Source organism: Oncorhynchus nerka, linkage group LG28 (assembly GCF_034236695.1).
Source record: "Oncorhynchus nerka isolate Pitt River linkage group LG28, Oner_Uvic_2.0, whole genome shotgun sequence".
NCBI lineage: Eukaryota > Metazoa > Chordata > Actinopteri > Salmoniformes > Salmonidae > Oncorhynchus > Oncorhynchus nerka.
In genome coordinates, this window is record NC_088423.1 from 8136174 (window position 1) to 8162746 (window position 26573).

General features: G+C 44.0%; 1 protein-coding gene across 1 annotated transcript in view; it reads left to right on the forward strand.

Moving 5' to 3' along the window:
- The window catches only part of LOC115112858 (rho GTPase-activating protein 27-like), a 51438-nt gene extending 25485 nt beyond the window's left edge, over positions 1-25953 (forward strand). Inside the window, exons 4-19 of the mRNA XM_065012615.1 lie at positions 13586-14044; positions 14482-14772; positions 15537-15617; positions 15923-16039; positions 17392-17469; positions 19666-19733; positions 19915-20002; positions 20447-20548; positions 20787-20885; positions 21058-21166; positions 21320-21448; positions 21765-21863; positions 22025-22102; positions 23445-23576; positions 24592-24697; positions 24960-25953. Of these exons, the coding sequence (XP_064868687.1) occupies positions 13586-14044; positions 14482-14772; positions 15537-15617; positions 15923-16039; positions 17392-17469; positions 19666-19733; positions 19915-20002; positions 20447-20548; positions 20787-20885; positions 21058-21166; positions 21320-21448; positions 21765-21863; positions 22025-22102; positions 23445-23576; positions 24592-24697; positions 24960-25137 (2214 nt within the window). The 3' untranslated portion in view covers positions 25138-25953. The remainder of the gene's footprint in view (positions 1-13585; positions 14045-14481; positions 14773-15536; positions 15618-15922; positions 16040-17391; positions 17470-19665; positions 19734-19914; positions 20003-20446; positions 20549-20786; positions 20886-21057; positions 21167-21319; positions 21449-21764; positions 21864-22024; positions 22103-23444; positions 23577-24591; positions 24698-24959) is intronic.
- Positions 25954-26573: the final 620 nt, after the last annotated feature.

Below are 26573 nucleotides of genomic sequence, written 5' to 3' on the forward strand. Positions count from 1 at the left end.
ATTATAATTATCCCTTTTTTTTAGTGCTGTACAGAAACCCAGCCTAAAACCCCAAACAGCAAGCAATGCAGGTGTAGAAGCATGGTGGCTAGGAAATCTCCCTAGGCCAAAACCTAGGAAGAAACCTAGAGAGGAGCTAGGCTGTGAGGGGTGGCCAGTCCTCTTCTGGCTGTGCCGGGTGGAAATTATAACAGAAGATGTTCAAATGTTCGGAAATGACCAGCATGGTCAAATAATAATAATCACAGGCAGAACAGTTGAAATTGGAGCAGTAGCACGGCCAGGTGGACTAGAGAGAGAGAGAGAGAGAGAGAGAGAGACAGAGAGAGAGAGAGAGAGACTTAAATTCACACAGGACACATAAACTACTGCAGCATAAATACTGGAGGCTGGGACAGGAGACACTGTGGCCCCATCCGATGATACCCCCGGACAGGGCCAAACAGGCAGGATATAACCCCACCCACTTTGCCAAGGCACAGCCCCCACACCACTAGAGGGATATCTTCAAGCACCAACTTACCATCCTGAGACAAGGCCGAGTATAGCCCACAAAGATCTCCGCTAAGGCACAACCCAAGGGGGGGGCGCCAACCCAGACAGGAAGACCACGTCAGTGATTCAACCCACTCAAGTGACGCACCCCTCCTAGGGACGGCATGGAAGAGCACCAGTAAGCCAGTGACTCAGCTTTCTGGGGAATGTGGCTGTATTGTTTTTCATGAGGTCACAAACATGAAACAAAATGGACCGGCTCGTTAGCTGGCTTCTCCACCGACCGTTTACACATTCTCCAAAATAGGAATATTGTTCAATTCTAAAATTCTGGGATTTAGTAGAATTTGGCGGGAGAGTTCCTTTGTTTCTTTGACCCTTTCTCTTCCATACTGCATTGTCAGGGAGACAAGTCTCTGCAAGGAATTTACAACTACGTGGTTGTAAAGTCATAAAACTGCCCCCCCCCCCTAACAGGAGAGGGGGGGTTTGATTCACTGAAAGGGCTAGCTCATGACACTGCATTAGACCTGTCAAATCGGTGAGCAGCTGCTCGTATGGTCATCGCCACAAAGCCATACCAGTCTCACTCGCATTAGAAGTTCAGAAGGAGAAATTGTAGGCTGTATAGAAATAACGACACTCAAATTGAACATCATTTTAAGTCATTAAATGGGTGAAAAAATACATCTATTTAATACGTTTTGAATTCAGGCTCTAATAAAACAATGTGGAATAAGTCAAGGGATATGAATACTTTCTGAAGGCACTGTATTTGATCACAACCCAAAATATGCTAATGAGCATATTGTGTGTTCTTGGATCACCATTTCACATTAATTTAACATGAGGTCGTGTTCTCAGATGTGCTCACATGTTGTTGCGTGTTCTAATACAGTATTTCACATTAATTTAACATGAGGTCGTGTTCTCAGATGTGCTCACATGTTGTTGCGTGTTCTAATACAGTATTTCACATTCATTTAACATGAGGTCGTGTTCTCAGATGTGCTCACATGTTGTTGCGTGTTCTAATACAGTATTTCACATTCATTTAACATGAGGTCGTGTTCTCAGATGTGCTCACATGTTGTTGCATGTTCTAATACAGTATTTCACATTCATTTAACATGAGGTCGTGTTCTCAGATGTGCTCACATGTTGTTGCGTGTTCTAATACAGTATTTCACATTCATTTAACATGAGGTCGTGTTCTCAGATGTGCTCACATGTTGTTGCGTGTTCTAATACAGTATTTCACATTCATTTAACATGAGGTCGTGTTCTCAGATGTGCTCACATGTTGTTGCGTGTTCTAATACAGTATTTCACATTCATTTAACATGAGGTCGTGTTCTCAGATGTGCTCACATGTTGTTGCGTGTTCTAATACAGTATTTCACATTCATTTAACATGAGGTCGTGTTCTCAGATGTGCTCACATGTTGTTGCGTGTTCTAATACAGTATTTCACATTCATTTAACATGAGATCGTGTTGTCAGATGTGCTCACATGTTGTTGCGTGTTCTAATACAGTATTTCACATTCATTTAACATGAGATTGTGTTGTCAGATGTGCTCACATGTTGTTGTGTGTTCTAATACAATATTTCACATTCATTTAACATGAGATCGTGTTGTCAGATGTGCTCACATGTTGTTGCGTGTTCTAATACAGTATTTCACATTAATTTAACATGAGATCGTGTTGTCAGATGTGCTCACATGTTGTTGCGTGTTCTAATACAGTATTTCACATTAATTTAACATGAGATCGTGTTGTCAGATGTGCTCACATGTTGTTGCGTGTAGTTTTATGTTAGCACATTGCTTCACATGAAATAAAAAAAGAGGAACATGAGAAAGTAAGTCAGCATACAGGGTCAGTTCCAATACCATATTTACAATGTGCAGGGATACTAGAGTGATAGAGGTAGATATGTATAGGGGTAAGCATACTAGATACAAGGTCAGGGGTGTTATTACGATACTATTGGTTGGTGTGTTATTATGATACTATTGGTTGGTGTGTTATTATGACACTTGGTTGGTGTGTTATTATGACACTTGGTTGGTGTGTTATTATGATACTTGGTTGGTGTGTTATGACACTTTGTTGGGGTGTTATTATGATACTATTGGTTGGTGTGTTATTATGACACTATTGGTTGGGGTGTTATTATGACACTATTGGTTGGTGTGTTATTATGACACTATTGGTTGGTGTGTTATTATGACACTATTGGTTGATGTGTTATTATGACACTTGGTTGATGTGTTATTATGACACTTGGTTGATGTGTTATTATGATACTATTAGTTGATGTGTTATTATGACACTATTGGTTGGGGTGTTATTATGACACTATTGGTTGGGGTGTTATTATGACACTATTGGTTGGGGTGTTATTATGACACTATTGGTTGGGGTGTTATTATGACACTATTGGTTGGGGCGTTATTATGACACTATTGGTTGGGGTGTTATTATGACACTATTGGTTGGGGCGTTATTATGACACTATTGGTTGGGGCGTTATTATGACACTTGGTTGGGGTGTTATTATGACACTTGGTTGGGGTGTTATTATGACACTTGGTTGGGGTGTTATTATGACACTATTGGTTGGGGTGTTATTATGACACTTGGTTGGGTTGTTATTATGACACTATTGGTTGGGGTGTTATGACTATTGGTTGGGGTGTTATTATGACACTATTGGTTGGGGTGTTATGACACTTGGTTGGGGTGTTATTATGACACTATTGGTTGGGGTGTTATGACACTTGGTTGGGGCGTTATTATGACACTATTGGTTGGGGCGTTATTATGACACTATTGGTTGGGGCGTTATTATGACACTTGGTTGGGGTGTTATTATGACACTTGGTTGGGGTGTTATTATGACACTATTGGTTGGGGTGTTATTATGACACTATTGGTTGGGGTGTTATTATGACACTTGGTTGGGGTGTTATTATGACACTATTGGTTGGGGTGTTATGACTATTGGTTGGGGTGTTATTATGACACTATTGGTTGGGGTGTTATGACACTATTGGTTGGGGTGTTATGACACTTGGTTGGGGTGTTATTATGACACTATTGGTTGGGGTGTTATTATGACCCTATTGGTTGGGGTGTTATTATGACACTATTGGTTGGGGTGTTATTATGACACTTGGTTGGGGTGTTATTATGACACTTGGTTGGGGTGTTATTATGACACTATTGGTTGGGGTGTTATTATGACACTTGGTTGGGGTGTTATTATGACACTATTGGTTGGGGTGTTATGACACTATTGGTTGGGGTGTTATGACACTATTGGTTGGGGTGTTATGACACTATTGGTTGGGGTGTTATTATGACACTATTGGTTGGGGTGTTATTATGACACTTGGTTGGGGTGTTATTATGACACTATTGGTTGGGGTGTTATTATGACACTATTGGTTGGGGTGTTATTATGACACTATTGGTTGGGGTGTTATTATGACACTATTGGTTGGGGTGTTATGACACTATTGGTTGGGGTGTTATTATGACACTATTGGTTGGGGTGTTATTATGACACTATTGGTTGGGGTGTTATTATGACACTATTGGTTGGGGTGTTATTATGACACTATTGGTTGGGGTGGTTCAAAGGCATCAGACATTCAGCAGATATAACAGTCGGATCCCGTCCCTTCACTACCGTTTCCTGTGTCAAGTCAAGCTCTCACCAACTCTGCAGAACTTCAGATAATCTGGGTTCATCCTTGTGTACTTTTACAGAGATGTTTTCCCCTGATATGTGTACATTTCACCTCTCCCCAGTGCACAATTGTGTTTTGCTGTGTACATTTCAGATTTGTCGTCATTGATTTTAAAACCATACTTTAGTAGTATTGTTGTAGTTACTTTCAGGGTGATTACAGACGTGATGTTCAAAGGGAAGATGTAATCCAAACCAGAGTTGTAGCAGTGAACACATGAGCTGTGAGGACAGTGGACGAGATAAAGTTCCTTCTTATTTCAGAATGAAGATAAACCAATATTTTTTTTCACTTTCTTAGCTTTCTCTCTCTCTCTGAACCCCCTCCCCCTGTCATTGTAACAGAAAAGGCTGTTATTTTTTTTCAAGGAATCTCTAACTGTCATTGGTCACCAGCAGACACAGCTGGTCTGAGAGGATGTGTGTGTTAGGGTGTGTGTGCCTGCCCGCCTGCCTCAGCTCGTGTCAGTTCAGTCCTGTGATAGCTAGCGTAGCTGTGCTCTATTCAGCTGTAGGATTATATGGCTCTACTCATTGGGATTACTTAAACATGGTGGATCTTTATGCAAAGCCCCAGCATGGGTACCGGGTCCGGGGGACCTTGGCTCTCCCAATACCAGCCCAGGTAGGTCCAGAACTAACTGTACACTATACTGTATATCTAGATACAACAGTACAGCCTCAGTAAAACTATGGCTAAATTAGGCTGTCCAGAATAGAGATCAGAGTGTGTTGGGTTTGTTCAGTATGTACAATATTAACAGTATTTACGTCTACCTTGTTATCACCTTCCTACTTCCTGTTTATTCTACTTAGTCTCACCCTACTGTACAGAGAGCATGCTCAATAACACAAGCAATGCCTGCTTCAACATGTTTAGCACATAGCTCCGTTAAGCACTCTTGATGTAGACTTGAGGTTAGAGTTTTGCTAGTTGGTAGTTGACACATTTGCCAACACAAAACCATAGTTTCTCACATATAGGTATTGCATTTACTGTGGGCTGCTTACTGTGGGTGTTGGTGCAATGGGGGGTTAAGCCTGTAGTTTATTTTTATTGGTGACACGGACATTTTACCTCACAAACATCTGGTTAGTGTGTGCTTATTGTGGTTAGATATCTCTTTCCAGTGGGCAGGGGAGGGGGCATTCCACAATCAGAGAGATCAATGATGCAGCTCTCTCATTTCAACTCTCTTGTCTGTCTAGTCATGTGTATTGATTACCTTGTGGTGATAATGAGATCAATAATGATGTTATTGAGCTCTCGAGTGGTGGAGAGGTCTAAGACACTGCATCTCAGTGCAAGAGGTGTCACTACAGTCCCTGGTTCAAATCCAGGCTGTAGCACATCCGTCCGTGATTGCGAGTCCCATAGGGGAATTTGTTCTTAACTGACTTGCCTAGTTAAATAAAGGTTAAATAAATAAATAAATATATTTTTTAACTAGATGGTGCACCGAGTCCATATCTGATCACCACAAAACATGAAATGGTCAAATATACCCATTACTATACATATCTGCCTTCCGACCATTGACCTAAATAGATTTTCCGACCTGTCACCATTCCTTAATCCAGTGGTTGGTTGAGCAGGGAGAATATTTAACAAAAAAACAGTGCAAACTTGAATGCTATTTGGCCCTAAACAGAGAGTACACAGTGGCAGAATACCTGACCGCTTTGACTATGTACAGACTCTGTGAGCATGGCTTTGCTATTGAGACTGGCCGCCGTAGGTAGACCTGGCTCTCAAGAGAAGACAGGCTATGTGCACACTGCTCACAAAATGAGGTGAAAACTGAGCTGCACTTCCTAAACTCCTGCCAGCTGTATGACCATATTAGAGACGCATACAGGGGTGGCAGGGTAACCTAGTGTTTAGAGCGTTGGACTAGTAACCGGAAGGTTGCAAGTTCAAACCCCCGAGCTGACAAGGTACAAATCTGTCGTTCTGCCCCTGAACAGGCAGTTAACCCACTGTTCCTAGGCCGTCATTGAAAATAAGAATTTGTTCTTAACTGACTTGCCTAGTTAAATAAAGGTAAAATAAAAAAAACAGTGCATTCGGAAAGTATTCAGACCCCTTGACTTTTTCCACATTTTGTTACATTACAGCCTTATTCTAAAATGGATTCAATAGTCATCAATCTACACTCAATACCCCATAATGACAAAGCAAAAACAGGTAAAAAAATTTAAAAAAAAAACTTTATCACATTTACATAAGTTTTCAGACACTTTACTCAGTACTTTGTTGAAGTACCTTTGGCAGCTATTACAGCCCCGAGTCTTCTTGGGTATGATGCTACAAGCTTGGCACACTTGTATTTGTGGAGTTTCTCCCATTCTTCTCTGCAGATCCTCTCAAGTTCTGTCAGATTGGATGGGGAGCGTCGCTGCACAGCTATTTTCAGGTCTCTCCAGAGATGTTCGATTGGGTTCAAGTCCGGGTTCTGGCTGGGCCACTCAAGGACATTCAGAGACTTTTCCCGAAGCCACTCCTGTGTTATCTTGGCTGTGTGCTTTGGGCCGTTGTCCTGTTGGAAGGTGAACCTTCACCCCAGTCTGAGGTCCTGAGTGCTCTGGACAGGTTTTCATCAAGGATCTCTCTGTACTTTGCTCTGTTCATCTTTCCCTCAATCCTGTCTTGTCTCCCAGTTCCTGCCGCTGAAAAACATCCCCAGAGCATGATGTTGCCACCACCATGCTTCACCGTAGGGATGCTGCCAGGTTTCCTCCAGATGTGACACTTGGCATTCAGGCCTAGTTGGTTTCATCACACCAGAGAATCTGGTTTCTCATGGTCTGAGAGTTCTTTAGGTGCCTTTTGGCAAACTCCAAACGGACTGTCGTGTGCCTTTAACTGTGAAGAGGCTTCTGTCTGACACCACTACCACAAAGGCCTGATTGGTGGAGTGCTGCAGAGATGGTTGTGCTTCTGGAAGGTTCTCCCATCTTCACAGGTGTGTGCCTTTCCGAATCATGTCCAATCAATAGAATTTACCACAGGATGATCAATGGAAACAGGCTGCATCTGAGCTCAATTTCATAGCAAAGGGTCTGAATACTTAAGTAAATAAGGTATTTCTGTTTTTAATTTTTAATACATTTGCAAAAATTTCTAAAACTTGTTTTTGCTTTGTCATTATGGGGTATTGTGTGTAGATGGACGTGGAACACAATTAATTTAATCCATTTTAGAATAAGGCTGTAACAAAATGTAGAAAAAGTCAAGGGGTCTGAATACTTTCCAAGTGCATGCACTGTATTTCTCTCAGATTACACAGATCCACTAAGGATTTGAAAACACACCCCATTTTGATAAACTCCCATATCTAATAGGTGAAATACCACAGTGTGCCACCACAGCAGCAAGATTTGTGATCTGTTGCAACAAGGGCAACCAGTGGAGCACAAACAACATTGAAAATACAACCTATATTTATCTTCCCTTTCATACGTAAAACTATTTGCACATTGTTATAACATTGTACATTGCCAATAATATAACATTTGAAATGTCTCTATTCTTTTAGTGTGTAATATTTACTGTTCATTTAGTTTATTTCCCTTGTTTCTTGCCTATTCCATTTGCTTTGGCAATGTAAACACATTTCCCATTCCAATAAATCCCTTTGAATTTGAGGTAGGGAGGGGGGAGATGGAGAGGGAGAGCACTCTCACAATGCCATGATGAGGATATCATAGGCAGCAGTGTTCCCAGGGGGACCCCCCAGGAGTCATAAAGTCAGGCAGAGACCTCTCATGGGATACAGGAGGTGAGACTCTGGCCTCTGGAACAGGTGAGACTCTGGCCTCTGGAACAGGTGAGACTCTGGCCTCTGGAACAGGTGAGACTCTGGCCTCTGGAACAGGTGAGACTGGCCTCTGGAACAGATGAGACTCTGGCCTCTGGAACAAATGAGACTCCAGGTGAGACTCTGGCCTCTGGAACAGATGAGACTCCAGGTGAGACTCTGGCCTCGAACAGGTGACACTCTAGGTGAGATTCTGACCTACATTTACATTTACATTTAAGTCATTTAGCAGACGCTCTTATCCAGAGCGACTTACAAATTGGTGCATTCACCTTATGACATCCAGTGGAACAGTAGTGCATCTAAATCTTTTAAGGGGGGGGTGAGAGGGATTACTTTATCCTATCCTAGGTATTCCTTAAAGAGGTGGGGTTTCAGGTGTCTCCGGAAGGTGGTGATTGACTCCGCTGTCCTGGCGTCGTGAGGGAGTTTGTTCCACCATTGGGGGGCCAGAGCAGCGAACAGTTTTGACTGGGCTGAGCGGGAACTGTACTTCCTCAGTGGTAGGGAGGCGAGCAGGCCAGAGGTGGATGAACGCAGTGCCCTTGTTTGGGTGTAGGGCCTGATCAGAGCCTGGAGGTACTGAGGTGCCGTTCCCCTCACAGCTCCGTAGGCAAGCACCATGGTCTTGTAGCGGATGCGAGCTTCAACTGGAAGCCAGTGGAGAGAGCGGAGGAGCGGGGTGACGTGAGAGAACTTGGGAAGGTTGAACACCAGACGGGCTGCGGCGTTCTGGATGAGTTGTAGGGGTTTAATGGCACAGGCAGGGAGCCCAGCCAACAGCGAGTTGCAGTAATCCAGACGGGAGATGACGAGTGCCTGGATTAGGACCTGCGCCGCTTCCTGTGTGAGGCAGGGTCGTACTCTGCGGATGTTGTAGAGCATGAACCTACAGGAACGGGCCACCGCCTTGATGTTAGTTGAGAACGACAGGGTGTTGTCCAGGATCACGCCAAGGTTCTTAGCGCTCTGGGAGGAGGACACAATGGAGTTGTCAACCGTGATGGCGAGATCATGGAACGGGCAGTCCTTCCCCGGGAGGAAGAGCAGCTCCGTCTTGCCGAGGTTCAGCTTGAGGTGGTGATCCGTCATCCACACTGATATGTCTGCCAGACATGCAGAGATGCGATTCGCCACCTGATCATCAGAAGGGGGAAAGGAGAAGATTAATTGTGTGTCGTCTGCATAGCAATGATAGGAGAGACCATGTGAGGTTATGACAGAGCCAAGTGACTTGGTGTATAGCGAGAATAGGAGAGGGCCTAGAACAGAGCCCTGGGGACACCAGTGGTGAGAGCACGTGGTGTGGAGACGGATTCTCGCCACGCCACCTGGTAGGAGCGACCTGTCAGGTAGGACGCAATCCAAGCGTGGGCCGCGCCGGAGATGCCCAACTCGGAGAGGGTGGAGAGGAGGATCTGATGGTTCACAGTATCGAAGGCAGCCGATAGGTCTAGAAGGATGAGAGCAGAGGAGAGAGAGTTAGCTTTAGCAGTGCGGAGCGCCTCCGTGATACAGAGAAGAGCAGTCTCAGTTGAATGACTAGTCTTGAAACCTGACTGATTTGGATCAAGAAGGTCATTCTGAGAGAGATAGCGGGAGAGCTGGCCAAGGACGGCACGTTCAAGAGTTTTGGAGAGAAAAGAAAGAAGGGATACTGGTCTGTAGTTGTTGACATCGGAGGGATCGAGTGTAGGTTTTTTCAGAAGGGGTGCAACTCTCGCTCTCTTGAAGACGGAAGGGACGTAGCCAGCGGTCAGGGATGAGTTGATGAGCGAGGTGAGGTAAGGGAGAAGGTCTCCGGAAATGGTCTGGAGAAGAGAGGAGGGGATAGGGTCAAGCGGGCAGGTTGTTGGGCGACCTCTGGGACAGGTGACACTCCAGGTGAGACTCTGACCTCTGGAACAAATGAGACTCCAGGTGAGACTCTGGCCTCTGGAACAGATGAGTCTCCTGGTGAGACTCTGGCCTCTGGAACAGATGAGTCTCCTGGTGAGACTCTGGCCTCGAACAGGTGACACTCCAGGTGAGGCTCTGGCCTCTGGAACAGGTGACACTCCAGGTGAGACTCTGAGCTCCGGAAGAAATGAGACTCCAGGTGAGCCTGTGGCCCAGTTGAGCCTCTGGCCTCTGGAACAGGTGAGGCTATGGCCAAGGTGAGCTTCTGGTCTCTGGAAGAGATGATACTCCAGGTGAGACTCTGACCCAGTTGAGTCTCTGGCCTCTGGAACAGGTGAGCTCCAGGTGAGACTCTGGCCCATTTGAGGTTCTAGCCTCTGGAACAGGTGAGCCTCCAGGTGAGGCTCTGGCCTCTGGAAGAGATGAGACTCCAGGTGAGCCTCTGGCCCAGTTGAGACTCTGGCCTCTGGAACAGGTGAGACTCCAGGTGAGACTCTGGCCTCTGGAACAGGTGAGACTCCAGGTGAGACTCTGGCCTCTGGAACAGGTGAGTCTCCAGGTGAGGCTCTGGCTTCTGGGACAGGTGAGTCTCCAGGTGAGGCTCTGGCTTCTGGAACAGGTGAGGCTCTGGCCTCTGGAACAGGTGAGACTCCAGGTGAGGCTCTGGCTTCTGGAACAGGTGAGACTCTGGCCTCTGGAACAGGTGAGACTCCAGGTGAGACTCTGACCTCTGAAACAGGTGAGCATCCAGGTGAGACTCTGGCCTCTGGAACAGGTGAGACTCTGGCCTCTGGAAGAGGTGAGACTCCAGGTGAGACTCTGGCCTCTGAAACAGGTGAGACTCCTGGTGAGACTCTGACCTCTGGAACAGGTGAGACTCTGGCCTCTGGAACAGGTGAGCCTCCAGGTGAGGCTCTGACCTCTGGAACAGGTGAGACTCCAGGTGAGACTCTGGCCTCTGAAACAGGTGAGACTCCTGGTGAGACTCTGAACTCTGGAACAGGTGAGACTCTGGCATCTGGAATAGATGAGACTCCAGGTGAGGCTCTGGCCCAGTTGAGTCTCTGGCCTCTGGAACATGTGAGGCTCTGGCCTCTGGAACAGGTGAGCCTCCAGGTGAAGATCTGGCCTCTGGAACAGGTGAGACTCCAGGTGAGGGTCTGGCCTCTAGAACAGGTGAGACTCTGACCTCTGGAACAGGTGAGGCTCCAGTTGAGACTCTGGCCTCTGGTTCAGATGAGGCTCCAGGTGAGCCTCTGGCCTCTGGAATAGATGAGACTCCAGGTGAGACTCTGGCCTCTGGAACAGGTGAGACTCCAGGTGAGACTCTGGCCTCTGGAACAGGTGAGACTCCAGGTGAGACTCTGACCTCTGGAACAGGTGAGACTCCAGGTGAGACTCTGACCTCTGGAACAGGTGAGACTCCAGGTGAGACTCTGACCTCTGGAACAGGTGAGACTCTGGCCTCTGGAACAGGTGAGACTCTGACCTCTGGAACAGGCGAGACACCAGGTGAGACTCTGGCAATGTGGTATCAGTGAGTGAGTGTGCCAATGTTTACTGGAAGGATGGACACTCATTTACTTCTCTCATTTATTAAATTAAAACAACTTTATTTATCCCAAAGGAGCAATTACTTAAGGCAGCTGCAGCAATGACAACAAGACTAACATTTATGCTAACAAGGTTAACTCGACAATCCTTACCATGTGTATTGGCTTTGACTAGGCCTATATTTACATACTCTGAATTGCGTTTTGTGCTTCATACGGTAAAATACTGGAACTTTCTATAGCTGTGGGTTCCAGATAAGAGGAAGAATAAAAGGTATTTGAAGTTATATTCAGTCAAGCTGTTTGAGTCATGTAAGCATTCTTGACATAGTTTTTTGACTGGCTTCAATTAGTAACCATTGTGTCAGTAACCATTGTGAAACTGTTGCATGAAACCTGAATATTGGCCTTGCATACAGGGTTGGGGAGTAACTGATTACATGTCATCTTATTACAACAAAAAACAAACTACTGTAATCAGATTAGATACTTTTGAAAAACTACATGATTATTTATTGGATTACAGTTCAATTCAGAAAGGATGTTTGAGAAATACATTGATACCTTTCTGTTTTCTCAATGACATTCAAATCAGCATCAAACCAAGGCGCAAGTTAAAATGTATTCCACCTGAGAGAGTCGACCAGAAGTCAGAGACCTCTATGATGGCACACAAAATGCTTTTGATGGATATTTTTTGTCTTCTTCTAATGCCATTTAAGGGAAAAGTAATAAGATTACCTTATTTAGTTTGGGTAATCCAAAAGTTACATGTACTGATTTACAATTTTGGACAAGTAACTGTTAACTGTAACGGATTACTTTGGAAAATAACCTACCCAACCCTGCTTGCATATTTATTTGTGGACAGCTGTCATGAATCTTTCTTTTCACTGGAAAACCCCACCTAAATGGAAGACAATGTCACATATGAATGCCTCTGCAGTATTGTGAAGCAGTACGGTTTCAGTTTGTCGAGTGGTGAACTTTGTACATCCCTGTTGCACCTCCAGTTTTGGCAATGCAGTTTCAGTGTCTGTAGGTAACTGGGTAATCAATCAAATCACATTTTATTTGTCACATGTGCTGAATACAACATGAAATGCTTACAAGCCCTTAACCAACAATAAAGGATTTTTTTTAATTAAAGAGAATATTTGCTAAAAAATAAATAAGCTAAAATAAGAGAAAAAAAAAGCAACACAATAAAATAACAATAACGAGGCTATGTACAGGGGGTACCGGTACCGAGTCAATGTGCAGGGGTACATGTTAGTTGAGGTAATATGTACATGTAGGTAGGGGTGAAGTGACGACTCATAAATAATAAACAATCAGTAGCAGCAATGTATAAAATGGGAACAATGCAAAAAGTATGGGTAGTCATTTGATTAACTATTTAGCAGTGTAATGGTTTGGGATTAGAAGCTGTCGGATGCCGAGCAGTTGCCATACCAAGAGGTGATGCAACCAGTCAGGATGCTCTCGATGGTGCAGCTCTATAACTTTTTGATGATCTGACTACCCATGTCAAAAAAAATTCAGGCTCCTGAGGGGGAATAGGTTTAGTAATAGTGGGCGTCTGTAAATTTAGACACAAATGAGGCGTTGGTTTGTGATCTGGAGCTTGATGCTCTCTCTTCAGCTTTAGAATTGACTTCCTGAGCTGACTGCTCCGGAAGACCGTCTCTGTTCTGCTCTGTCACCCTCTCACTGAGTGCTATAAGCCTCTTGTTCCTCCAGAAAATAACAACTACTTTTATCTACACAGAACCAACTGACTGTCTGTAGAGGTGATAGACTAAAGTTAATTTTGGTTATGTTGTTCACAGGCTTGGCTCTCTGTTGCAAGAAGCATTTTGACAGTCTAGAGTGACTCAGTGTCACTTAGCCTCAACCTGGTCCCAGATCAGTTTGTGTTCCTGCTGTAAGTTTTTGTAAAGACAGTGCAAACCGATCTGGCATCAGATAAGTGTTCTACCTACTTGGTGTCACACTTTAGTTCGAAACTTTTCCAGCTGACCTCTGTCCCCATATTATCTACTCTTCCCATAGGTCAAAGAAAGTGTCCAGAACGCTGTGTACGTTAATGTAGCGGAGCTCGGCAGAAACATCTCTGAGTCCCCTCCCTCAGCCTTCTCCCCTCCCTGCACTCCTCCATACCTGGACTCTAAGGGATGGGAGGTGCACACTGACCAGGAGAGTGGACGGGAGTACTACTACCACCCCGAATCGGGGCAGACCACCTGGGACAACCCCCACATAGACCCTGAGGCTCCCGCCGAGGTGTCTGTGTGTTCGCCCTCCTCTCAGTTCCCCTCCCTGTCCCCCACCTCCGCCTCCCCCCCTGCATGGACCTCTGACTGGGAGCAGTGTTTGGATGTGACCAGCGGCCACCAGTACTTCTACAACCCAGTATCGGGGGAGACGTCTTGGGAGTCCCCTGAGCCACAGTGCCCCTACCCCGCTCTGATGGAGCCTCTGAGTGGGCTCCGGTCTCTGGAGGAAGGGCCGGTAAAGCCTGCTCCACTTAAACACCCAGTCTATTTTAGTTTCATCATGGGATGTCTACAAATAATACGCTCATCTTTTTAATGAAGTTTAAGCTCCTGCTAAGTCCTACACCTACCGTACATAGCAGACAGTTGGTTTTCATAGATTATGTAATTATCCTCCTGCTAAGTCCTACACCTACCGTACATAGCAGACAGTTGGTTTTCATAGATTATGTAATTATCCTCCTGCTAAGTCCTACACCTACCGTACATAGCATGTCCTGGTCTCCATCTGTTTTGAAGTAGAACACTGAATGTAACATTCTCACAACGTGTGTGTCTGTCTGTGTACATGCGTATGGGTGTGTGCATGTGTCTGTTTACACACCTGCGTGCGTGTGTGTGTCTGACATGATGTTTGTGCAATGCATAATGTGTGTGTGTGTGTGTGTCCAGCCTCCCCTGCCTGAGGAGGACTACCAAGCAGATGACTACCAAGCAGATGACTACCAAGCAGATGACTACCCAGCAGATAACTACCTAGCCGAGGTTGACCTACCAGAAGAGGAGTTGTTGGCTGTGTCCCCTGTGACCCCTCACTCCTTCCCTAAGGACTACACCCCCAGCCATGTGACCCGGGCAGTCATCCCCAGGGCTAGCCTGGACAGGAGTGCCCCGACGGGCTGGAACCTCAACATAGACCCTGATGGGACTTGGGTGTTCTCCAACAGACACTCACCTGATCAGGTACACAGACTCTTTATTTAGACGTTATTTATTCTGGTTAGTCTTATTGACCCTTTCTTTAGACGTTATTTATTCTGGTTAGTCTTATTGACCCTTTATTTAGATGTTATTTATTCTGGTTAGTCTTATTGGCCCTTTATTTAGACTTTATTTATTCTGGTTAGTCTTATTGACCCTTTATTTAGATGTTATTTATTCTGGTTAGTCTTATTGACCCTTTCTTTAGACGTGATTTATTCTGGTTAGTCTTATTGACCCTTTATTTAGACGTTATTTATTCTGGTTAGTCTTATTGACCCTTTATTTAGATGTTATTTATTCTGGTTAGTCTTATTGACCCTTTATTTAGACGTTATTTATTCTGGTTAGTCTTATTGACCCTTTCTTTAGACGTGATTTATTCTGGTTAGTCTTATTGACCCTTTATTTAGATGTTATTTATTCTGGTTAGTCTTATTGACCCTTTCTTTAGACGTTATTTATTCTGGTTAGTCTTATTGACCCTTTATTTAGACGTTATTTATTCTGGTTAGTCTCATTTGAGATAAAAATGTACTTTTCAAGTGAGAGCTGTCCATGAATGCAGTCTAGGGGTAAACCGTGTCACTCAGCTTGAAAGAATATCACGGCTAAATGCACCGTTATGCTATTAGACTAGAAGATGTCGTAAGTGTATGCACTACGTAATATGCACTACGTTTTCTCCAGGTTCAGTAAAGTCAATATTTAACCGGAAGTCTTTGTCATTGTGTGTGTGGTAACAGTGGATCAAATCGTTGGATGACAGAGGACTGACGTACTACTACCTTAGAGATGGCTCCAGATCCCAGTGGAACCTGCCTGAGGTAGAGATCAAGATTAGAAAACACCCATAGCGAGTATGAAATGGAAGATCTCATTCATGTGAATAGATTGATCTAAATTTGCCTATAGCAAAGACCGCATTCTGTTATTATTACTCGTCTTCATTCCCATTGGAACACAAGGCCACAGTGAGCTCCTCCCCTTCTTCATGTCCTCAGCAACATGTTGTGCATGACTTAAAGAGAGGTTCATCTTGGCCGGTTTAGATCAGTATTTTCCTCATGTAGATGTGAAAGATTTCTCCTCTGTGAACATGCATTTCTCCATTATCATTTGACCAACCAAGGCCCCTGTAGTGTCAGGCCAGTCCAAGGTGGGGAACGGTGTTGAGCTGGACGGGGTCATGAAGAACTGGAGACACACCATGGGTGCAACTTATGTCAGCTCAGCCCTGCAGGAGGTGGTGAGGACTAATAACACATACTGGAGCATTAACATACCTCACGTCCCCAAACACAGAGCCCACCACAGTAGAGCTATGAGGTAGAGTAGGTGTGTCAGCTGGCTCTGACCACAGTGTTCAGTAAGGCAGAGTGAAGTGACTGAGCACCTTATGAAACCCCTGACCCTCAGCTTTCATACTGAGCCACCCTGACACCGCTTTCTAAATGAGAGAGCGCCCAGCACCTGGGACATTTCAGCCAACCTTGTGTTCAATGTACCACAACAGTGTAGACAGTGTACCACGACAGAGTAGACAGTGTACCACGACAGAGTAGACAGTGTACCACGACAGAGTAGACAGTGTACCACGACAGTGTACCACGACAGAGTAGACAGTGTACCACGACAGAGTAGACAGTGTACCACGACAGTGTACCACGACAGAGTAGACAGTGTACCACGACAGAGTAGACAGTGTACCACGACAGAGTAGACAGTGTACCACGACAGAGTAGACAGTGTACCACGACAGAGTAGACAGTGTACCACGACAGAGTAGACAGTGTACCACGACAGAGTAGACAGTGTACCACGACAGAGTAGACAGTGTACCACGACAGAGTAGACAGTGTACCACGACAGAGTAGACAGTGTACCACGACAGAGTAGACAGTGTACCACGACAGAGTAGACAGTGTACCACGACAGAGTAGACAGTGTACCACGACAGAGTAGACAGTGTACCACGACAGAGTAGACAGTGTACCACGACAGACAGTAGACAGTGTACCACGACAGACAGTAGACAGTGTACCACGACAGAGTAGACAGTGTACCACGACAGAGTAGACAGTGTACCACGACAGAGTAGACAGTGTACCACGACAGAGTAGACAGTGTACCACGACAGAGTAGACAGCGTACCACGACAGAGTAGACTGTGTACCACGACAGAGTGGACTGTGTACCACGACAGAGTAGACAGTGTACCACGACAGAGTAGACAGTGTACCACGACAGAGTAGACAGTGTACCACGACAGAGTAGACAGTGTACCACGACAGAGTAGACAGTGTACCACGACAGAGTAGACAGTGTACCACGACAGAGTAGACAGTGTACCACGACAGAGTAGACAGTGTACCACGACAGAGTAGACAGTGTACCACGACAGTGTACCACGACAGAGTAGACAGTGTACCACGACAGTGTACCACGACAGAGTAGACAGTGTACCACGACAGAGTAGACTGTGTACCACGACAGAGTAGACCATATACTCTGGGGTAAGATTAAGTGATTGCAGACACTAGGAAGTTAGGAATAAAGTAAAAGTAAAGCATCCATTATTCTTCTCCTGTTGGGCAAAAGTTCTCCCCGACTCACAGAAGAAATGCCTCAGACTACGGCTCCTGTGTGAACAACTCTCCAGAGATTGGGCAGCACCACGTGAGTTCTCCTCCTCCTCTCCTGTCCTCCTCACCTGCCCTCCCTTGCTGATCCTCATAAGATCAGTCCTGTTCTAGCTAAAATGACAGTTCTGTGATGCCCCAGCTAGAGCACTGTTTTGTGTTTTTTCCTGAAGGCCTAATTGGTTGAGACTCCAAGGAAGCCTCTCCAATCAGAGCCCAGAGTCTCAGCGGCACAATGTGTTTAAAAAAAAGAGATATAATTTGTTTTACGGTTTTCTACATTGTAGAATAATAGTGAAGATATTACAACTATGAAATAAAACATGGAATCATTTAGTAACCAAAAAGGGTTAAACAAATCAAAATATACTTCAAAGTAGCCATCATTTGCCTTGGTGAAAGCTTTGCACACTCTTGGTATTCTATCAACCATCTTCATGAGGTAGTCACCTGGAATGCATTTCAATTACCTTGTTGAAGTTCATTTGTGGAATATCTTTCCTTCTTAATGCATAATAATTTGTTCTTAACTGACTTGCCTAGTTAAATAAAGGATTATTTATATATATATATATATATTTTAAGCCAATGAGTTCTGTTGTGACAAGGTAGGGGTGGTATACAGTAGATAGCCCTATTTGGTACATTTCAAGAAATGTCAAGAAATTTGAAAGTTTCTTCAAGTGCATTCGCAAAAGCCATCAAGCGCTGTGATGAAACTGGCTATCATGAGGACCGCCACAGAAAAGGAAGACCCAGACTTACCTCTGCTGCAGAGGATATGTTCATTTGAGTTACCAGCCTCAACATTTGCAGCCCAAATAAATTCTTCACAGAGTTCAAGTAACAGACACATCTCAACATCAACTGTTCAGAGGAGACTGTGTGAATCATGGTCAAATTGCTGCAGAGAAACCACTACTAAAGGACACCAATAATAAGAAGAGACATGCTTGGGCTAAGAAATATGAGCAATGGACATTAGACTGGCTGAAATCTGTCCTTTGGTCAGATGAGTCCAAATTTGAGATTTTTGGTGCCAACCACCGTGTCTGTGAGACGCAGAGTAGGTGAACGGTTTATCTCTGCATGTGTGGTTCCCACCGTGAAACATGGAGGAGGAGGTTTGATGGTGTGGGGGTGCTTTGCTGGTGACACTGTCAGTGATTTATTTAGAATTTAAGACACACTTAACCAGCATGGCTACCATCCCATCTGGTTTGGGCTTAGTGGGACTAGAATTAGTTTTTCAGCAAGACAATGACCCAACATACTTCCAGGCTGTGTAGGGGCTATTTGACCAATAAGGAGAGTGATGGAGTGCTGCATCAGATGACCACAACCTCAACCCAATTGAGATGGTTTGGGATAAGTTGGACCTCTCAGTGAAGGAAAAGCAGCCAAGTGCTCAGCATATGTGGGAACTACTTCAAGACTGTTGGAAAAGCATTTCAGGTTAAGCTGGTTGAGAGAATGCCAAGAATGTTCAAAGTTGTCAACAAGGCAAAGGGTGGCTACTTCGAAGAATCTCAAATGTAAAATCAATTTTTATTTGTTTAACACTTTAGGTTACTACATGATTCTATATGTGTTATTTCATGTTTTTGAATTATTCACTATTATTCTACAATGTAGAAAATAGTAAAAAGAAAGAAAAACCCTAGAGTGTGTCCAAACTTTTGACTGGTACTGTAATACATGCATGCTATCTATCGAAGGGCTAATGGTGTGACGTACTAATGGTGTATTGTACTTGTAGAGTAGTAGTTTCTTGGGACTATTCTGATATGGCATAGCTACCCCTGGGAGAGTGGAAAACAGATGTCACTTGGAAATTTAATATTTCCTGGTATATTAATTGATTTCCCTTCCGAGGACAGCTGATGTCACATCACCATTGGCAAACTGTCAGCCAAAACCACGAACTGCCACACCCCCCCATCACACCTCACTACACCCTGAAAGAAAGCATGCACTAGTCGAAAATGTCTGTGCTTTCATCCCCTCCATGCTGTTCATTATAAAACATAGAGGTAGAGGTGTCCGTTCACGAGCTTAGACAAAGTAGCTTGTTGTGAGAGTTTAGCCACAGTTGTCAAATCCGCCTGTTGCTTTTTTGTGCATTTCTATTAGTAGAGCTTAAGGTTAGTAATCAAGGCACCAATAATGATGTCTCACTTGAACACTTGGCCTCACATCCTTAAAAGCATGTTATGTGTGGATCCTTTTTCAGGTGCAGAGTTTGGAAAAAGTTGGAATACTCAACAAAACTAAAGTGTCAGAGAACGGGAAAAGAGTAAGGTAATTCTGACCTCATCCAAAGTCTGGGCATAGCTGACATGAAAGACATGGAATAATCAGCCATCTACTTGAATGTATAGTCATCCATTATCCATTACATCCATTACATTACCAAATTACTTTCTACACTGCAACATTCCCTGAAGTACAGTACAGCTCACACTCAGTGACTTTCCTGTAGGAAAAACTGGGCCCAGTCATGGACGGTTCTTCACGGAGGGGTTCTGACCTTCCATAAAGAGCCCAAGTCTGCAGCCATGGGAGCCTCTGTGAGTGAGAGGTGTACATGTGTTACCTGCACATAAAAATATTTCTAACATCTCCTTGGTTACACATTCCCTCACCTGACTATGTGGGAAGTCTACATTCCTGTCCTGGGACATTCAGTACATTTCTGAGGGAGTGAGGGAACTAACAGCTTTGAGACATTAGCACTGAGCTGAACACCTAGACATGGTATCAGAAACATCTACAGTAAAATGTTTCACTGTGTCTTATTAGAAGGAATGAAAGAAAATGCTGTGAACATCTTAGAATACAACATACAGGATGTTGTGTTGAATCCATGACAGAGTGACTGCTCAGCACAGACAAGCCCTGAAGGCTCAATGAGGCATGACAGTCAAAGCTTTGTCCAGCTGTCTGATTTCATGGAATGCAGTGCTGTCAGTTTTCATCAACTGGTCCTCCATGATGTCTTTCTCTCGTCACAGATCAAGACCAATCAGATCGTCCCAGAGGTCACGGTGGATCTACGAGGGGCAAAGATTGGCTGGGCTCTCAGGGATAAATCCAGCAAAAAGAATGTTGTAGAAGTGAGTTGACAGTTGGTTGCTATGGAATCATAACAGGAGTTGTACTAGATACAGAAAAGACAATCCTGACAGGATAGACTTAATTCAAGCATAACAATTTCCTGCCCATTGTGATAAGTGATTCTGGGAAGCAACATCATGTGAGAATACATTTGCCATTAATCCAAGACTGTTACCCTCTGTATAAATCTGTAAAGCAAATGTTTAACATATAATAACCTCTCTATGTTGTATTCAGTTAAAAGACAGAAATGGCGTTGAGTTTCTGCTACAGTACGACACTGAGAGTATCATCAACGACTGGCACAAAGTTCTAATGGACACCATACGACAGCTGGTATGTTTCTTTAAGTGAAATAACTCGCACACGTTAACGTGCTACCAGGTACATGGAGACAAATATGTACTGGATAAAAATACAATAAACTCCCTAATGAAGGTTAATTTAGGTCGGTTAACTTAATGGCTGCTGGTTCAAACATCATGCATGTTAGTCAATGACATTGCAGGACCAGGAACACCACCAATCTGAGGAGGAGGATGGGGACGTCAGTGAGAAGTCCTACAGTACAGACAGAGATCAGAGGTCACCAGGTACCATGGACAGGAGGAGGAGGTGTAAGTTCTTCTTGCTCCAAATACACTGTAGCAGACGTTTCAGCTGCAATAGCCTCCGCTAGGTCAACTTGCTCATGTTTCGTGACTGTGTACCCCCCCTCATGTACCCTCCCTCCTCTTCCTCCTCCTTGTCTTCCTTCTCCTCCTCCCCAGCTTCCAGACCGAGCACGGCCATCTCCTCTGGGGGAGAGACCGAACAGAAGAAGGTTCGTACCAAGCTGATGAAGTTCCTCCTGAAACGACCCACACTGCAGTTCGTCAAGGAGAAGGGTTACATCCGAGGTGGGCTCATAGGGTCTTCCTTCCTACAAAGCAGCACATGTCTAACTGGCTCCAAATCAGGCTACATAACATTTACTGTCAGGATTTGTCACGACGATGTTCCTAATCCAGAGAGGGATCATATGTTCATATATTCTGTTGTTGTTGTGATATGGGTCAGGGTTGGGGTCAAGACAATTTAATCATTGAAGGAATTGGAATGTCAATGTACTTCCTGAATTGACTGGAATTGAAATGGAATTGACCCCAACCCTGATACGGGTCAGCATCACATATATACACTGTACACACTAACCTCCATCATCGTTTCCCTCAGACAATGTGTTTTGCTGTCATCTGGCTGCACTGTGTGCCCAGGAGAAAACTACAATCCCCAGCTTTGTGGAGAAATGTATTCGAGCAGTGGAAAAGAGAGGTAATGATTAGTAATTACACTGATGATGATTGTTATATGCCAGCAATAACATTAACATTAATAGCAGTGTATTATTCAGCACAGTGTATATGGTAATAGAAACAAAGGTTACCACAGTAGTTGATTGACCCATATGCTGATGTGTGTGTGTGTCTTCACAGGTCTGGACATGGATGGACTCTACAGAGTCAGTGGGAATCTAGCTGTCATTCAGAAACTACGCTTCAAGGCAGATCATGGTAATGCCTTTACATTTACTGTGTGTGTGAGAGACTGTGTTCTGTGAATGTGTTCTGTGACGTCCAGAGGGTCATTATACGTTTTATGTTAGCCTCCATATTGTTTTATGGGTTCCACTGGTGTGGCTGAATATTGTTTTATGGGTTCCACTGGTGTGGCTGAATATTGTTTTATGGGTTCCACTGGTGTGGCTGAATATTGTTTTATGGGTTCCACTGGTGTGGCTGAATATTGTTTTATGGGTTCCACTGGTGTGGCTGAATATTGTTTTATGGGTTCCACTGATGTGGCTGAATATTGTTTTATGGGCTCCACTGATGTGGCTGAATATTGTTTTATGGGTTCCACTGATGTGGCTGAATATTGTTTTATGGGTTCCACTGATGTGGCTGAATATTGTTTTATGGGTTCCACTGATGTGGCTGAATATTGTTTTATGGGTTCCACTGATGTGGCTGAATATTGTTTTATGGGTTCCACTGGTGTGGCTGAATATTGTTTTATGGGTTCCACTGGTGTGGCTGAATATTGTTTTATGGGTTCCACTGGTGTGGCTGAATATTGTTTTATGGGTTCCACTGGTGTGGCTGAATATTGTTTTATGGGTTCCACTGGTGTGGCTGAATATTGTTTTATGGGTTCCACTGGTGTGGCTGAATATTGTTTTATGGGTTCCACTGGTGTGGCTGAATATTGTTTTATGGGTTCCACTGGTGTGGCTGAATATTGTTTTATGGGTTCCACTGGTGTGGCTGAATATTGTTTTATGGGTTCCACTGGTGTGGCTGAATATTGTTTTATGGGTTCCACTGGTGTGGCTGAATATTGTTTTATGGGTTCCACTGGTGTGGCTAAATATTGTTTTATGGGTTCCACTGGTGTGGCTGAATATTGTTTTATGGGTTCCACTGGTGTGGCTGAATATTGTTTTATGGGTTCCACTGGTGTGGCTGAATATTGTTTTATGGGTTCCACTGGTGTGGCTGAATATTGTTTTATGGGTTCCACTGGTGTGGCTGAATATTGTTTTATGGGTTCCACTGGTGTGGCTGAATATTGTTTTATGGGTTCCACTGGTGTGGCTGAATATTGTTTTATGGGTTCCACTGGTGTGGCTGAATATTGTTTTATGGGTTCCACTGGTGTGGCTGAATATTGTTTTATGGGTTCCACTGGTGTGGCTGAATATTGTTTTATGGGTTCCACTGGTGTGGCTGAATATTGTTTTATGGGTTCCACTGGTGTGGCTGAATATTGTTTTATGGTTTCCACTGGTGTGGCTAAATATTGTTTTATATGGACAAATAAAACATATATCAAAAAAGTAATTTTGTTCCACAGAGGAGCTGGACCTGGAGGATGGCCAGTGGGAGGACATCCACGTTATCACAGGGGCTCTGAAGCTGTTCTTCAGGGAGCTTCCTGAACCCCTTTTCCCCTTCAGTCACTTCAGCCGCTTCATCCAGGCCATCAGTAAGCAGCAGGCCGGACGCTGTCCCCCTAATGGAACCTCAGTTTCCTCATTCAATGTCGTGCAGTCTGAAACTGTGTTTAAGCATTAGACCCACAATACCAACTCAGTTTCCTCACGGACTGAAACTATCCCCACAATGCCACAGTTTCCTCACAGACTGAAACTGCATTAGGCCCACAATACCACCTCAGTTTCCTCACACAGTGTAGAATTTTTATTTTTACCTTTATTTAACTAGGCAAGTCAGTTAAGAACAAATTCTTATTTTCAATGACAGTCTAGGAACAGTGGGTTAACTGCCTGTTCAGGGGCAGAACGACAGATTTGTACCTTGTCAGCTCGGGGATTTGAACTTGCAACCTTTCGCTTCCTATTCCAACTCTCACTAGGCTACCCTGCCGCCCCTAGAATAGTCTGAAACTGTGTTGAGCATTATCCCCACAATGCCACCTCAGTTTCAAATCAAATCAAAGTTTATTTGTCACGTGCGCCGAATACAACAGGTTACAGTGAAATGCTTACTTACAGGCTCTAACCAATACTGCAAAAAAGGTATTGGTTGTAAAGAAATAAAAACAACAGTAAAAAGACAGTGAAAAATAACAGTAGCGAGGCTACAAAAGTAGCGAGGCTACGTACAGACACTGGTGAGTCAGACACCGGTTTCCTCAGTGTAGAATAGTCTGAAACTGTGTTAAGCATTATCCCCACAATGCCACCTCAGTTTCCTCACACAGTGTAGAATAGTCTGAAATTGATCATTATTAGCCTCACAAAGCCAACTTAGTTTCCTCACAGTGTAGAATAGTCTGAAACTGTTAAGCATTAGACCCACAATGCCACCTCAGTTAACAGTCTGAAACTGTTAAGCTATTACTTCACTATCAAGGAAGGAATAATCGTGTTTACCACCTCACTTCCCTTTTTAATAAGCAGTGGAGATTGTAACACACTTGTGCCCTTGAATCTATACATTAGTAAAATGTGTATTGTTCTATCCTGTCTTGTTTACAGGAACTGTTGATTACCACCACAAAGTGTCTTGCATGCGAGAGCTTGTTGAGTCTCTCCCTCGGCCAAACCATGATACCATGGAACTCCTCTTCAGCCATTTACGCAAGTATGTCTTTCACACACTCACATTTAGCCTGTGCCTCAAATGGAGCCCTATTGTATTGATGATATTATGATAACTAATGATAACTGGTTGTATTCTGCTTCTCTCCCTTGTCTTCTTGCTCTCTCTCTCCCCTCTTTCTCCCCCCCTATCGTCCCTCTTTCTCACTCTCGCTCTCTTTCTCGCTCTCTTTCTTGCTCGTTCTCTCACTCGCTCTCTCTCGCTTTCGCTCTCTTCCCACCCTCCCCCCCCTTGCCCCTCTTAGAGTGATAGAGTATGGAGAGGAGAACCGTATGACTGTGCAGAACGTGGCTATCGTCTTTGGTCCCACGCTGCTCCGGCCAGAGATGGAGTCAGCCAACATCGCCATGCACATGGTTTTCCAGAACCAGATAGTGGAGCTAATCCTCAACCAATACGAATACATCTTCCATTCCAGTTGAACCAATGGTAAGCATCTGTCAGTCAGAGGACAGGGGTCAAATTAAGCAATATTGCAGGAGGGGAAAAAACACAATCACTACCGCACAGAGGGTGCATCCAACTAATCTTTCCTTCTTTCTAAAGTGTGCACTTGTTCACTACTCCTCTCAAATTGCATTGGTGTAGCATGGACTAGAAGGAGTTTAAATATAGGCCTACCTGTCTTTTCCTTTCAAATCCATGAAGGGAAGGGAACAAGCGCACACTACAGGAGAAAGGAGAGATTGGGAGGCAACCACGGAGAAGCTAGTTGAAGGGGATGTCAAATATTTGCACTGCATTTATTGTAATATCTGCATTGGATAATCATTAACCAATTCAGATTGTTCTCTGAATTTCTGCAACTCATTGCATTCCTCATTGTGAAATAGCACACCTGCTCAAGGCATCACTTATGTGCAATTTAAAAAGACATGTGGGTTGCTATAGGCCTACTTTGAAATCTTCCTTTCATGTAGAAATGTAACATCACAATGATTTTATCTTAACACCCCAATTCCCAAGGCAACCTGGAAAGACACTTTGATACTTTGTTTTGACCACAGATCAGGCAAACCATTTCAGATGTATTTTTAAAGATTAAATTGAAATGTTTAAAGGTGGATCTGATGTTGCTGTGTAGCTCAGAAGTCCTGTGTTATGAATGTGTCTTATTCAGTCAATGTATATAACTAATTTAGACATTTATAAAATACATGCTGTGACACTGACTTCCCTTGTACAGCCTCTCTAGATGTGTTTCTTTAATAAAATAACTGCACAAACGTGTCAAGTAACATGACTCACTCCTTTCTCAATATGTCTTGTAATATAAACCAGTTTTTCATGACATAATGTAACTTATCCACAGATGTGTGATAGATGTGTGTGATATATAGCCCAACCGGCCGCCAGATTGCGCTATTTAAGCAATAAGCATGTGGGATATGACACAACACGGAGTGTCTGGATACAGCCCTTAGCCATGGTGTATTGGCCATATCCCACAAACCCCTGCGGTGCCTTATTGCTATTATAAACGTGTTACCAATGTAATTAGAGCAGTGAAAATGTTTGTTTTGTCATACCTGTGGTATACGGTCTGATATACCATGGTTGTCAACCAATCATCATTCAGGGCTCCTACCACCCAGTTTATAATATTACTTTTACGTCATTTGTCATCGGATGAGTTGAGGAATAATATCATCCAATGACAAACGACAGGAAGAGCACGCTTGTTTGAAATGGAAAAGCGTTGCGGTAGCTTTTGATAAAGAAGAACATCAAGACGAAGTGACTGCTTTGTAAGTGGGTTGTACTGTTGAGCGTTACATTGTATGGAATTGTGACAGCCGGTTAAATGCATCCCTTGAGAATGCAAGAACAAGATGTACATCAGGAGAAGTGCAGTATT